The sequence below is a fragment of the Elephas maximus genome, chromosome 12 (assembly GCF_024166365.1).
Source record: "Elephas maximus indicus isolate mEleMax1 chromosome 12, mEleMax1 primary haplotype, whole genome shotgun sequence".
In the NCBI taxonomy this organism is placed as follows: Eukaryota; Metazoa; Chordata; class Mammalia; order Proboscidea; family Elephantidae; genus Elephas; species Elephas maximus.
Window position 1 is genome coordinate 83,813,140 of NC_064830.1, and position 15,678 is coordinate 83,828,817.

At 38.7% G+C, this 15,678-nt stretch overlaps 1 protein-coding gene across 2 annotated transcripts in view; it reads right to left on the reverse strand.

Annotated features, from left to right (window-relative positions):
* Positions 1-5,176: 5,176 nt before the first annotated feature.
* Positions 5,177-15,678, reverse strand: part of PALB2 (partner and localizer of BRCA2) — a 29,522-nt gene continuing 19,020 nt past the window's right edge. For both annotated transcript variants that reach the window (XM_049904034.1, XM_049904035.1), the window contains 3 exons: positions 12,013-12,100; positions 8,855-8,994; positions 5,177-6,575 (listed from right to left, as the gene is read on the reverse strand). In XM_049904034.1, coding sequence (XP_049759991.1) covers positions 6,368-6,575; positions 8,855-8,994; positions 12,013-12,100 — 436 coding nt within the window. In that variant the 3' untranslated portion in view covers positions 5,177-6,367. The remainder of the gene's footprint in view (positions 6,576-8,854; positions 8,995-12,012; positions 12,101-15,678) is intronic.

The window sequence follows — 15,678 nt, forward strand, 5'->3', positions numbered from 1 at the left end:
GCAAAGCTTCCGTGCCCGCCCCGCGCAGGCTACGCACAGAGCGGCGCTGTCGGGCGCCGTCGGCTCTGGCGGCCCCTGGCGGCCCCAGCTGGCACTGCGTCTTCCGGGTTGCGCTACAGGGCCGTCCAGGTTCGGAAGCGAGTTACTTGCCGTAACTAAGACTGCGCAGCTATTGTCTTTCCATAAACAGTGATAAAAAGCACAAGAACTTATTGCTTATTCTCTGAAAGTTCTGAAATACATTTATTTAAGTTTCGATGCCACGATTCTTACTTAAACCCGTTGTGGAGTCGGTTCCGACTCATAGCGACCCTGTAAGACGGAACAGAACTGCCCTATAGGGTTTCCAAGGAGCGCCTGGTGGGTCTACGCCACCAAGGCTTCCAATTCTTACACAAGTATTAAAATCTAATAGGTAAAAAACTCAGTGCAAAATACAAAAACCAAAAGTACAAAATAAGAATGCGAAAATAAAGAATGTGAAAAACAAGAATCGCTTTAAATATGTACCTAATACTAATACATATGGGAATGATGATAAAAAACAATGCGCATGTTTTAAAACTTGACAAAGTATAAATAATAAAACTAACAAAAATGCGGAAATGGAGGGAGGTTAAACCTGCCAAACTGTTTGCATTAGCCACCAGGCTTTTCCTGCATCCTGACTTTGTTAGGAAATCCTTGTGGTGTAGTGGTTAAAAGCTATGTCTGCTAACCAAACGGCTGGCAGTTTGAATCCACCAGGCATTCCCTGGAAACCCAATGGGGTAGGTAGTTCTACTTTGTCCTATAGGGTCACTATGAGTTGGAATTGACTTGATGGCAATGGGTTTTGACTTTGTTTCTACCACTTCTCTGTTGATTAGCAATTGGAAGAGAAACTGTATCACTTCCTTGGAATGACCAACCTCTATTTTGAAAGGTAGCCTTCCATTTCTGCAGAAACTGGCACCAAATCTCTGGTTGGTATGAGTGGGATCAGGGCCTATAAGATCTGCTTAGGTGATACACCATCCTCTTCTTTCTCCTCCTTGGTCACACTGGAGAGATGGAGACAGTGCTGTGGTGCTGACTGTAACACCAGCAGAAGAGGGAGCAATCAGAAGACCACGATAGCCTACTGAGCCCACTCTTGGGATCATCTCTCCCCATGGCCTTTCTAGTATTTCTGAGTTACATTTAATCCTTTCAGTGAAAAATAATAAATAACCTCTTATTTAAATGTTATATTGGTTGAGACATCTACTTTTACCTTCAGCAAACACATTAGGAGAAAATGTTGGCCTACATGGTCTGTTGGGTAAAAGGTCCAATATTAAGATCAAGTCCTTAACAATTGAGGAAGATTCAAGAAAGGTCACTGGTGCTTTTCATTTTTGCCTCTCTGCACCATAAAAGGATGTACAGTGAAACCTGTGAGAGCCGAAACTCAACAGGTCTGCGTTTTTCCAGGTCTTGCAAGTTTTCTGCCTCTGACAGGGTGTGGTCTTACCACTTTTCTATTGCTCGTTTTAGTAGAAAATATTTGCATTTTCCTTCTCTGACAGGTTTCCACCTTACACAGTTTCTACCCTTCACAGGTTTTACTGTATGAACATAAACTATTGTCAGTTTCTTGTACACATCATCCCACCGACCCATCAGTTATCCCTCCCTTCCAGCCCACCTGCACCTTTATATCACCCCCTCCTTGGGCTACCAGGTATCTCTACTCTCCCACATCTTCAACATCTCTCTTTCTTCTGGCTCTTTTCTCTGAGCCTATAAAGATGCCAAAGTTTCTCACAGTCTAAAAACAATGTCAGAGGCTCCCTCCGTTGACCCTTCATATGAGCCCCACAGGGTCATCTCCCCGCCTCCACAAATCCATTCTTCACACTGCAGCCAGAGTGGGACCTCTTCGCTTCACGACTCAAACCCTTCCAGGGGTTCTTTTCACCTGCAAAATCCAGATTTGTTAACGTGTCACAAGCCCCCAGACTACCTCTCTAGCTTCCTGACTCCACTCTGCACAGCATAATTAGGTTTTCACATTATTGAAATGTCAATGATTCTTTACTCTTCATGTCCCATCTACTGATGAGTCCATCAAAGGAATTCTTTATTTTTGTCAGTGTTTTTCGATTCTAGCATTTACTTTTCTTTCTTACCCGACTTTCCATCTCTCTGCTTACATTACCCATCTGTTCTTGCAAGTTGTCTACTTTTTTTGTTACAGCGCTTAGCATATTATTTATAATTATTCAAAATGCACGGTCTGATAATTCCAAAATCTCTGCCATATCTGAGTCTGGTTCTGATGCTCGCTTTATCTCTTCACACTGCATTTTCTAACTTTCAGTATGCCTTGTAATTTAAAAGTAAATGGATGGAGAAAGATATACAAATGCTAACACTCATCAAAAGAAAACCTAGAGTAACTATGCTAATTTCAGAAAAAGCACATCTCAGAGCAAGGAAAATTATGAGATAAAGAGGGGCATTACATAACGTTAAGGAGTCAATTCTCCACAAAGATATAATAATAATTAATGTGTTTGCACTTAACAACAGAGAGACAAAACATGTGAGGCAAAAAAACTGATAGAATTGCAAAACCAAAAAAAAAAAAAAAAAACCCACTGCCGTGGAGTCGATTCCAACTCATAGTGACCCTATAGGACAGAGTAGAACTGCCCCATACAGTTTCCAAGGAGTGCCTGGCGGATTCGAACTGCCGATCTTTTGGATAGCAGCCGTAGCACTTAACCACTACGCCACCAGACGGAATTGCAAGAACAGACAAATCCACTATTAGAGTCGGAGACTTCGAGGCCCCTCCATCAGAAACTGACAGATCCAGCAGGTGGAAAATTAGTAAGGATACAGATGAACTGAGCAGCACCATCAATCAATTGGATCTAAGTGACATTTACAGAACACTTCATCCAACAGCAACAGAATACATAATCTTTTCAAGTTCACATGGAATATTCACTGAGGAAGACCAAATCCTAGGCTATAAAATATACCTTAACAAATTTAAAACAGTAGAAAGCATACAAAGAACGCTCTCAGATCTCAATGGAATTAAACTAGAAATCACAGCTAGAAAATCTCAAAATATTTGGAGATTAAACAACATGCTTCGAAATAATACATGGGTCAAAGAAGCAGTCTAGCTACTTCTTAAAACGTATTTTGAATTAAATGAAAATGAAAATACAACTCATCAAAATTGTGGGACGCAGCAAAAGCAATGTTTAAGAGGAAATTGAGAGCATTGAATGCATATAACAGAAAATCTAAAACCAATAATCTAAGCTTCCACCTTACCCAACTGTAGGAAACTAGAAAAAGAAGAGCAAATTAAATAAAAAGTATGCAGAAGAAAAATAATTAGAGCAGAAATCAACATAATTGAAAACAAAATTAAGAAAGAAAATCAACAAAACAAAAGGCTGGTTCTTTAGAAAGATCAATAAAATTGATAAATTCCTAGCCAGGCTAACCAAGACAAAAAAAGAGACCGAACACACAAATACTAATATCAGAAATGAAAGAATATTAGTACTGAATCCATGGACATTGAAAGGGCAATAAAGGAAAATTATGAACAAGTCTATGCCCACAAATTTAATAACTTACATAAAACGGGCCAATTCCTTGAAAGATACAATCTACCAAAATTCACGCAAGGAGAAGTAGATCATCTGAAGGTGCCTATATACATTACAGAAATTGAGTCAACACTTAAAAACCCTCCAAAACAGAAAGCGCCAGACCCAGATACCTTCACTGGTGAATTCTACCAAACATTTAAGAAGAAATGATATCAATTCTTTACAATCCCTTCCATACAATAGAAGCAGAGGGAACATGTCCTAATTTATTTTATAAAGCTAGCATTACCCTAATTACCAAACGCAGACAAAGACATTACAAAAAGGAAACTACAGACCAATATTTCTCATGAACATAGATGCAAAAATCCTCAACAAAACGTTAGCACATTTAATTCAACCATGTATAAAAGAAATTATATGTCACGACTAAGTGCTTTCCTATATGCCTGCAATGAACAAGTGGAATTTGAAAGGAAAAATACACAATTTACATTAGCACCAAAAAAAAAAAAAGGAAAGAAATAGGTATAAATATAATAAAAAATATATAAAAGCTATACAAGGAAAACTATAAAACTCTGATGAAAGAAATCAAACAAGATCTAAAGAGATGGAGAGATATTTTACGTTCATGGTTCATGGGAAGGAAGACTCAATTAAGATATCAATGCTTCCCAACCTGATGCACAGATTCAACACAAAACCCACTGCCGACAGGTCGATTTCAACTCACAGCGACCCTACAGAACACAAAACTATTCAACATATTCCCAGTCAAAATCCCCATAAGGTATTTTGGAAATACTGACAAACTGATTCTAAAGTTTTATATGAACAGGCAAAGACTTAGAATAGTCAACTCAATGCCAGAGAAGAACAACACGGAGAGCATAGTGCCGGACATCAAGACTTATTACAAAGCTACAGTGATCAAGACAGTGTGGTATTGGCAAAAGAACAAATAGATCAATGGAACAGAATAAAGAGACCAGAAATAGACCCACACAAACAGAGTCAACTAATCTTTGACAAAGGAGGAAAGGCAATCCACTGGAGAAAGCACAGTCTTTTCAACAAATTGTGCTAGAACAATTGGACATTCACATGCAAAAAAACTGAATCTAGATACAGACCTTATGCCTTTCACAAAAAATTAACTCAAAATAGATGACAGACCTAAAAGTTTACCCCAAACCGTAAAACTTCTAGAAGGTAACATGGGAGAAAAATCTAGGTGATCTTGGGTTTGGTGATGACTTTTTATATACAACACCAAGAGCACAACACATGAAAGAAAAAATTGATAGATTGGGCTTCATTAAAATTAAAAAACTTCTGCTATGCAACACTGTTAAGAGAATGAAAAGACAAGTCACACACAGACTGGGAGAAAATGTGTGCAAAACATATCTGACAAAGGTATCCAAAATATACAAAGAACTCTTAAAACTTAACAGTAAGAAACCAAACAACCTAATTTAAAAAACAGGCAAAAGATCTAAGCAGATACCTGACCAAAGAACATAGACACATGGCAAATAAACATATGAAAAGATACTCGACATTATACGTCATTAGGAAACTGCAAATTAAAACAACAGTGAAGTAACCACTACGCACCTATTAGAATGGCTAATATTCAAAACACCCACGCCAAATCCTGGTGCCGGTAACAGGAACTCTCATTCATTGCTGATGGGAATGCAAAATGGTACACCTACTTTGGAAGACAGTTTGGCAGTTTCTTAAAAAGCTAAACAGTCTCACCATGATCCAGCAGTTACACTCCTAGTTATTTACCAAATGAGTTCAAAACTTAGCAAAAATCTGTATAAGATGTTTATAGCAGCTTTATTCGTAACTGCCCAAAACTGGAAGCAACCAAGATGTCCTTCAAGGGGTAAATGGATAAGCAAACTGTGGTACATCCATACAACAGAGTATTACTCAGCGATAAAAAGAAGTGAGCTATCAAGTCATGAAAGGACATGAAAGAAATGTAAGGGCACATTGTTCAGTGAAAGAAGCCAGTCTGAAAAGGGTACATACCTGTATGCTTCCAACTATATGACATTTTGGAGAAGGTAAAACTATAAAAATAGAGACAGTAAAAAGATCAGTAGTTTCCAGGGGTCTGGGCAGAGGGGAACAAATGAATAGGCAGAGCATCGGGCGTTTTTAGGGCATGTTCCGTATGATACTGCAATGGTGGATACATGACATTACACATTTGTCAAAACCCACGGAACTGCACAACACAAAGGCTGAACCTTAATGCAAACTATGGACTTTAGTGAATAATAACGTATCAATACTGCCTCATCAATTGTAACAAATATACCACATTTTTGCAAGATGTCAGTAACAGAGGAAACTGTGTGTGGTGGGGGGCAGGTGTACAAGGGAACTCTGCATTTTCTGTGACCCTAAAATGCTCTAAAAAAGTCTATTAAAAAAATGCCAAGCAGAATGTACAAAGTAAGTATTTATTAACACTTGAAGCTTAAGACTACTGTATGTACACCTTTAAGAACAAATGTGGGGAATTATAAAAAATAGCCTAAAACCCCTTCCTCCAAAGTATAAATGATCATTCAAAATCAGTAGTACCACCACCACTAGGAAAAAAAGAAAGTCTGAATGAATAAGACTAATTACTTTAAACATCTCTCAGATATTCTCCTTTAAACTTACAATTTCAGAAAGGTACTGAAGAGGCCAAATATATCCAGGAAACTGTTCCTTCTTGTTCAAACTTATTAGTAGCGGTATACAAATATATTTCCGTCTTTCTGTCCAGCCAGCAGATGAGAATCAGTATCTGACCACTTAACAAAAGACCAATTTTGGTCAGAGATAGGTGGAAGGAGGGCGGTGCAGTGGCCCAGAAGTAAGTCCCAAATGGCAATTGTTCCAGAAGTCAATACTGCTGCTGCAAAATTACCTTTCACGTCACCTTCCAGGAACCTAGTATCAAGCAGAGAAGAGACCATTAAAATCACATATTAAAAGAAACACATTTCTATTTAAAATGGGGCAAAACCATATTCCTATCAAAGCTACAGTGAAAACAAAAATACCTGTAAATATGAATGCCTTGCTAGAAGGCTGTGGGCTAGTCTGATACAGCTTTGGACATAATCTGATTCTACCCAGTTCCTCCTTATCTCTTTTTATCTCTACTGTTCTTGCTCTAGTTCACACGGTCTTTCCCTCTAGTCTTCAAACTAGTCAAGCTCACTCTCGCCTCAGTGTCTTTGCTTTTGCTACTCTCTGTCGCTGGCAGGCTCTATCCCTATATCCTTGCGTGGCTGTGTTCGTCATCATTCAGGCCATTCACCTCCTTAGAAAGGTCACACTTAATGACCTATCTAAAGCAGCACACACACTGGGCCCCTCTCAATAACATTACCTGTTTCTATCTTCACAGATATGTGAGATTACCTTATTTACATATTTTCACTATATGAAATTATCCTATTTATATTTATGGTGAGCGTCCACCTACCCCACAAAAATCTAAGCATCATGGAAACAGTAGTCTGGTCATCTTTTAAAGACAGGGACTCTGCACTCAGCTACCTGGGTCTGTATTCTAACTCTACAACTTAAGAGCTATGCCACCCTGGGCAAGTTATTTGACTTCACCAGTAAAACAGGGATGATGATAAGAGCACCGACTTTATAAGGCTGTTGTGAGGTTTGATGAAATGGTTCCTATAAAGAGCTTAGCACAGCACCTGGCGGATGGGATGTGCTCAATTAAAATCAGCTATTATTCCTCACTGCTGAATCATTAGTGCCTTACAGAAGTCAGTCCTCAATGAATACTCTGAGTGAACTGAACGATATTTTTTATCCCTGGCTCCCACCCAACTATGTATAGCTAACTCTTAACTCATTGTCTGAAATTCCACAGAAGTTTCCTTGACAATCTCCCTGCAATGCTCCACTGCCAATTAAGGCGCCCCTCCATCTTTTGTGCTCCCTAACAATGCAAACGTCACTCATGGCACTTTCTACACTGAACAGCAGTCACTAGTTTTCTAGCTTTCATGAGATAGAAACAGTAGTGCTTCCTACAGGTTTGGCATCAAGTAGGCTTTCAAGGTTGGCTGAACAAATGGATTCGACAAGAGACAAATGAAATCTTTATCCTCAATGTCTAGGTCAATGACTATGGTTCTCCCTCCATATTCACAAAAGCAAATTCTAAGCATAAGCATATATTGCAGATGACAGTTTTGAGGCTCTCATTAAACTACGAACATCTGAAGAAATCCCACAGCTGGCCAAGCGCACAGGGAGAGGGAGTGCCTTTTAGAACATGCACTGGTCAAGCAAGCTTTGTAGAAGACCCAAAGAAATATGCACTGTAACTATCCAGGTTCTTTATCCTTATGAGTTACTAAAGCTAAAACGTCATGATTTTGATTTATTAGGTCTACTCTCAACCCTTGCTGCTAATTTAAAAGTTAATAAAGGCAGTCTTCAGGAATTACATGTTCAGACATTTCTGGGTTGGCCTAACAATGTCAACACTACTTGAAAGCTCTATACAGCTTAGAAAACACTTGGGATACCAATAACTGTGTTATTGATAAATATATATATCTTATCATCAGTCAAAAAATGAGTAGATAAATATCTACCAATAGATAAATATCAATTGCTAAGATGGTAGAGGCTCAGGTTGATCTCAAGTCAGATTTCAAAGTAAAGATTTCATCCTAAAGTACCTTTAAAACTTTCTTCATTTAAGTTTTATGGAAAGAACACAGACTTCTGAATCGTAGAGGCCCTATAGGACAGAGTAGAACTGCCTCATAGGGTTTCTTAGGAGTGGGCTGGTGGATTCGAACTGCTGGCCTTGTGGTTAATAGCTGAGCCCTTAACCACCATGCCACCAGGTCTCCATAAAGTTTTGTAAAAAACTCCTTAAAAGTTTTGTAGGGAACATTAATTAATCTGTATTTAAAATGTCTCCCTTATGAAAAAAAATGAGGGTGAATAAACAAAAAAATGCCTATTTAATCCCATACTGGTAGGGATCAAGATGTAAGGAATATGGAGTCTGACTCTCAAATCTACTGAATTCATTTTACTGAGATTAACATTTCTTACTGTGATCTGTGGCATTTCATGTTTTCCATTCATCTAAGTGACACGAAATTACCTGCTTTTTGCATTTGCTCTAGTGCCTTTCAAACAGTTACCCTCATTGAACGGCAGCCACACACACTTGCCTGCCAGCCTGCCCTTGTGGAAGACAGTAGAGCATCACATCCACACTCAGGGTCGTCTTGGGGTTAATCACAATCAGCTGAAACACAGGGCTTCCATTCTCTTTGGCACAAGGATGGCTCAGAACAACAAATAGGAGCCCCTAATTTAGGAGGAAAAATGAATAACCAAATAAACCATCAAGAGTATGCTGGGAAAGAGAAAGGACTGGCAAAGATAAAACCAAAGAATTGCCAGAATCACTGACAGGCTCTAAAGAGCCCAGGATTTAATCCTGTTGAAATTATCACCGAGCTGGACTTCTGGGTTCTCTACTACAGGGTTCCAATGTTTTCCAGTCAATCTTGTAAGACATAAATCTAGGTTAGACATGTACACCACATCTCATGCCATCCATTTGCTGAAATGTTGGTGTAGGGAAAGAGAACGTGTCATCATGTGGAAGGAGTTCCTCAAATTACAGATGTTTATTTATAAATTGGTCTTTTAAAATTCAGAACACATTTACCCATAAAAACAATCTTATAAGTGGTGACTGAATTCTTAGGCCAGTTCACAATAGTCTATTTAAGACCCAGACACCACTACTCTCAACTAAGACTAAGAGTAGCAGAAAAAGATACCATCATCCATGGCTGTTTCTCTCAGCTTTAAAATTACATTTCCTTATAAAAATATTAATGTGTGTGGAAATTATGCATGTATCAAAAGGAGAAAAAAAAAAAAAAATCATTGCTGTTGGGTCAATTCTGACTTATAGCGACCCTACAGGTCAAAGAACTGCCCTGTAGGGTTTCCAAGGTTGGCTGGTGGATTTGAACTGCTGACCTTCTGGTTAGCAGCTGAGCTCTTAACCACTGCGCCACCAGTGCTCCTGTGTGTATACACACCTCCCAAATTGTTAAAAGTAGTTATCTTTGGGAGTGGGGTTGGGAAAATTATAGTGGCTGTTGAGTCAATTCCGACTTACGGCGACTCCACATGAGTAAGAATAGAACTGTGCTCCGTAGGGTTTTCAATGGGTGATTTTTCAGAAGTAGATCACCAGGCCTCTCTTCAGAGGTGCCTCTGGGTGGACTCAGACCTCCAGCCTTTCAGTTAGCAGCTGAGCACTTTAACCGTTTGCACCACCCACATACTCCATTATAGGGCTACCTTAGGATTAATAACATTCATTTTTTTACATTACACATTTCTAGAATGATTGAATTTTCATAATGAGAATGAATTACTTTTGCAACTGGAAAACAATTAGGAATTTAAAAATGTTAAAGGCCATATCCTAAACTACCCATTGCCATCGAGTCGATTCCGACTCATAGTGACCCTATAGGACAGAGTAGAACTGCCCCATAGAGTTTTGAAGGAGTGCCTGGTGGATTCGAGCTGCCGACCTCTTGGTTAGCAGCCATAGCACTTAACCACTACGCCACCAGGGTTTCCAATTCTAAACTAGGGGCTGGCAAACTATGGCCCACGGGCCAAATATGGCCCAGTATCTGTTTTTGTATGGACCACTAGACAAGAATGGTTTTTGCATTTTTAAATTGGTTGGAAAAAAGCAAAATAAGAATATTTTGTGGCATTTGAAAATTATATGAAATTCAAATTTCAGCATCCATAAAGTATTACTGGAACGTAGCCATGGCCATTTGCTTACATATATATCATCTATGGCTATTTTTGTGCTGCAGTGGCAGGACTGGGTAGTCGCAACAGTGACTGTATGGCCTGCAAAACAAAAAATATTATCTGGCCCTTTACTGATCTCTGAACTACACTAAACACCAAAACCCAGTGCCGTGGAGTCGATTCCAACTCCTAGTGAAACTACACTATTAACTATTATTTCTGGAGACTGGCTTCATGAGGGACTTCTGCTTACTATCTTAATACATTTCTGCATCATTTAAAATTTTTAATTCCAAATAGGTATTATGTTGTAATTAAAAATATATAAAGCTACGTAAATGTATAATAGGTAAATTTAATAATTCCAGAGATGAGTTTAATCCCCTTATTTTACGGATGAAAGAAGTTAGGTTCCAGATTATGTGACCTGTCTAAGAGCATGCAACTTTGGAGTCCAACTCCATATATCCTGCTAAACTAGGGAAAGAGGCATTCTTCGCATTCATAGCCTCCAGGTGCTGATACTCCCAAGGCTGCCACTGACACAGGTGCTAAGCCTGATGCTAGTGCCTCTGTTCCTGGTTTCAATGGCCAATACTCAAGCAGTTATTCCTGACTCCTGAACAACTACCTTCGATTTGTTCAGATGTCAAAACTAGACTGTATACCAAGTCTTTTAACACAACGGCTAGGAAACTGTTTTCGTTTCTATACGGGAACACTAAAACCTAAGAGAAAAACATCATGACCATTTAATCATTTTCCCTAAGGATATTCATTCACATCATAAATCATTTATGGCAATGTGGTTAGAAGTCAAACCTGATAATGGGCATATTACCTCTCAGCACAAATTGACAGTTAGAAATAAATGCCCTTAAAAAAAAAAAAAAATGCCCTTAAGTCCTATAAAACCAAACCAAACCCGTTGCTGTCGAGCCGATTCCAACTCATAGCAACCCTATGGGACAGAGTAGAACTGCCCCATAGGGTTTCCAAGGAGCACCTGGTAGATTCGAACTGCCAACCTTTTGGTTAGCAGCCGAACTCTTAACCACTCTTAACCATAACGCCACCACGGTTTCCTTAAGTCCTTAAGTTTTGGTTTTAAGTCGTACAGACAGAAAATTTACTAATCACATTATACCAACAATTATTTTCATGCATCAGTTTCACGAAAGAACAAACACTTGCTATTCAAACATGAAAAATGTAGGCAATAGGGATGGTCAGCTAATTGTTGTTGTTGCAGGTGCCGTCAAGTTGGCTCCAACTCACACAACCTTACGTATAACAACAAAACTTTGCCTGGTCCTGTACCATCTTCATGTTTGTTGGTACGTTAGAGTCCACCGTTTTGGCTACTGTGTCAATTCCATCTCATCAAGGGTTTCCCTTGTTTTCTTGACCTTCTCCTCTACCAACCATGATGTTCTTTTCTTTTATGATTTCTTTTCTAGTAGTTAATTACTACTTACTAAGTTATGTCTCTCACTCAGAGTGGTCCCAGCGGTCCTCCTCCACTTACCATTTCAGAATAGGCTTTGTGACAGACTGAGGCCTGGCAGGAATCACCCATGTGCATCTTTTTCAGAAGCTGACCAGTTTTTAAATTCCTAGATACCAAAAATAAATAAGCTGATAACATTATTCCAGCAAACTGATTTCCACACAATAATCTTGTATTTATCACAGCATCCTTTAGGGAGTGATGAAGGGAAAAACTAAGGACACAGTATCTTAGTTTTGTTTAGTCACTGATCTGGTTAAACATAGAATTTGCCAATAGTTTAGTTTGGTAATTTAGTCTTAGATTAAATCTGTCATGCCAGGGATAAATCTCTCCAAATTTGATGTTTTCCTTTACCCTGTTTTACTTGATATTGAAACAAGACACATGGTATGATTTTGTGACACTTATTATGCCTGTTTTAATTAAAAGACAAAGACCAGGAAACCAAATTCGGTTCGGTGAGAGACTAAACCTAAAATACTTATACTTGTGTCTCTATGTTTATACAAGCACTAGACCAAAATACTGGAGAGAAGGGAACAATGAGATGGGGAAAAAATGGAAAAAGACAGAAGAGAACAGGGTAAATATAAAGAAGAACAGAGTACTGGAAACAGAACGAAACAGAATGCAATTAAAGAGAACACTGACACATGAAAAATGTCACTAATGTCACTAAAAAAAATCTGTGCAGAAATTGTCAAATGGGAACCTAATTTGCTGTGTAAACTTTCTCTGAAAATAAAATGAAGAAATAAAAACGGGGAGAAGAAAACAAGAAAGTTTATGGGACCCACTCTTTAGCTTTATCAAGGATTTGTGACATTGGCAACTGATTTATCATGTCACTCTACTGATATAAAAACTTTCAGTGGCTCCACATTCACCACAGATAAAGTCCAAGTTCTTTTTCACGGTATTTATAACTTTAATGAATCTAGTGCTGTCAATATTTCGACACTATTACTCACTGCTCTCTTACCTAAAATCTTCTAACTACCCGTAGAACATATGTATATTCCTGGTTCCTAGAGACCCTACAGGACAGAACAGAACTGCCCCATAGAGTTTCCAAGGCTGTAAATCTTTACGAAAGCTGACTGCCACAACTTTCTCCCGCGGAGCAGGGTGGGTTCAAACCACCCACCTTTCGGTTAGTAGTTTACCTCTTGACCAGTGCGCCACCAGGGCTCCCTCTTGTTCAAGCTACCCCCTCCCAAATACACTGCCTATTATTTAAGGCCTAGATTATGCCCTACTTTCCTCCCAGTTGTATGAGCTCAATTACTATTCTCTCTCCTCCCTGTCTACACCAGTCCACAGTCATCTCCTCTCCTGATTCCCTACAGTCTGGTCCACATGTCTTATTTGTGCAATCAATACTTACAGAATTTTCTATGGGCCAGGTACTATGTATAAAAAACTGAAAAAGAAAAATTAAATTCTCATGTGTATACGCAAGGTTTTCCTGACATCAGTGTTAAAAATAATATCTTAATCTAATGGAATAACACAATATTTGACTGCTCTATGATTTGATAACCAATTTGCAAAATTGGGGCAACGTTCTCCTCTTGCACAAGGGAGATTTCACAGAGATTTAAAGAGTTTTTGCTTAATGAATACAAGTTTCCATGGTGACGAAGTACTTAATGGTTCCTGAGTTAGCATTAGGAAGTAACTCCTGAAAATTTGGTCCTTTACTGAATACTCTTGAAATTAAAATTAAGGAAGCATACAGTCTTTTTCATTAAACCACAAGGTAATTGAATGCTCTCTTTGAGCTAGGGAAAAAACAAACAAACAAACAAGCAAGTTTAACTATGCTGCAAAGTTAATTAGCAATTCTGGGTGAAAAAAACAGGTCAGCGAAGCTACAGGCAGGATCAGCTTTGGGTTAGGTATTTTTAGGCTCGTGGGTAAAAAAACCTCTTGAAATCAAAGTAAAATGTTTATTTTCAATTAATTTTAATTAATTTTTGTCACATCAGGAGTACCAGATACTAAAAAAAAAGACTAGAGTAGGTTTATTCCCTACAGAGGTAAGTATATGCTCTGTATTTAGTAATTGCTCCTTCCTCAAATTCCAGAGGAGTCTGACCAAACCTCCATCACTTTGATTTTGTCCTAGAATTATGAAGTAGTCTTTGATTTACCTATGAGATTCTAGGGGCCTTGGGGCAAGGATTCATATCTGATTCATCTTGAGCCTCTCACAGAGACTGGTACATAAATAGATGATTGAAAGATGGGTGCTCAGTTAATGTATCTTGACCAAGAGGAAATACTTAGACCTTTCCGTAACAGTTTCAAAGAAGACCACTTGAACTTTGATTATAACATGAATGGCTTTAGAGACCTAACAAGTCAGGAGTTAAATAGGAAAGCTAAAGACTATATGCAAATAAAAAATTATGTAGATCCCAAAAGGTAAGTAATAACTTTTGATATATTGTATAATCAATCCATCTTTTAGTACCCTATGCGAGGAGCTGAGGCAGGCACTAAGAATAAATATAAGACATGGCACCTATCTTCAAGGATCAGAAAGGATAAATAATACAAAGTAGTATAAACTAAGTTAAAAATAAGGTCAATATGAATTCGGAGTGAGAACGTCAATGAAGGCTGAGGTAATGCCACAGAGAAGAACTTAAGGCAATTGTGGAGCTAAAAATACCCCTTAAAGGAAGGTGAGAAGCCAAGTATAGAGATCCCTCCCCAACTTTAAATTCCTTTGTCATCCATTATATGTGAAACACCAAGGGACTACATTTAAGAAAAGGGGAGGGATGGGAGGAAAAAAGGGAGCTAAAGAGGATGGCATAGCAGGAGAGGAAGTCTTGTGACAGAGGCTGGAGAAGTAGAAGCTGAGGAAAGGCAAGCACGGGCCCCATGACTGTCTTTCTCTGATTTTAAGGGCAGTGGCAGAGCTGGGCCAAAACTATCTGTGAAGTTCTTATAGAGTCTGAAGAGAAGCACAGGGTAAGAATAGCACTGCCTGTTTTAGGAACAAGTGGTCTACTTTGTTTGGAGCACTATAGAATGTAAGATAAGGATGGAAAAGACAGGTGAGTGGGAAATTGTAGAGGACCCTAAGGGATAGGCTAACAATCTGGACATAGGTTGAATACAAAGAAGAACCACTGAAGGTTTTTTGTGGGGGAAGTTGGAAGGAAGAGTGTTTTACAAAGTAATAGTATAGAATTAACCTTGTAAGTGCTTATGACTGAGTATAGTTCTCCCCTGTATTCATGAGAAGGAGGTAGCTGAGGACTCCTCAGCTTTGGTATCCCATCACAAATTTGTTAATTTGGCTCCTATAAGCATACTTCTTTTTTTTTTAAATATCTAGCAAATCTGGATTGTATCCTAGACATTATAATGATACGTGGCATAAACTCTGGATTCTGTAATGCTCCTCTGAAGATTATTGATTTTTTTGTTGCTGTCCTACTAAGCAGTTAACTTGGCTGAATTTAAACTCTAAATGCTGAAATCACATTTCAGTTCTTTTAGTCTTAGCGGGGCTGCTTGAAGACTGCCCCGTAAATACACGAAAGCCTGCCAGGTGTTTACACAAAGATTATATACCCAGAATTAGAGCTTGTTTTCTCTGGCTCTTTCCTTTTTGGGATTTTTTCCTTCCTTCCTTTCTAGCTACTGGGATTACTCTAAACT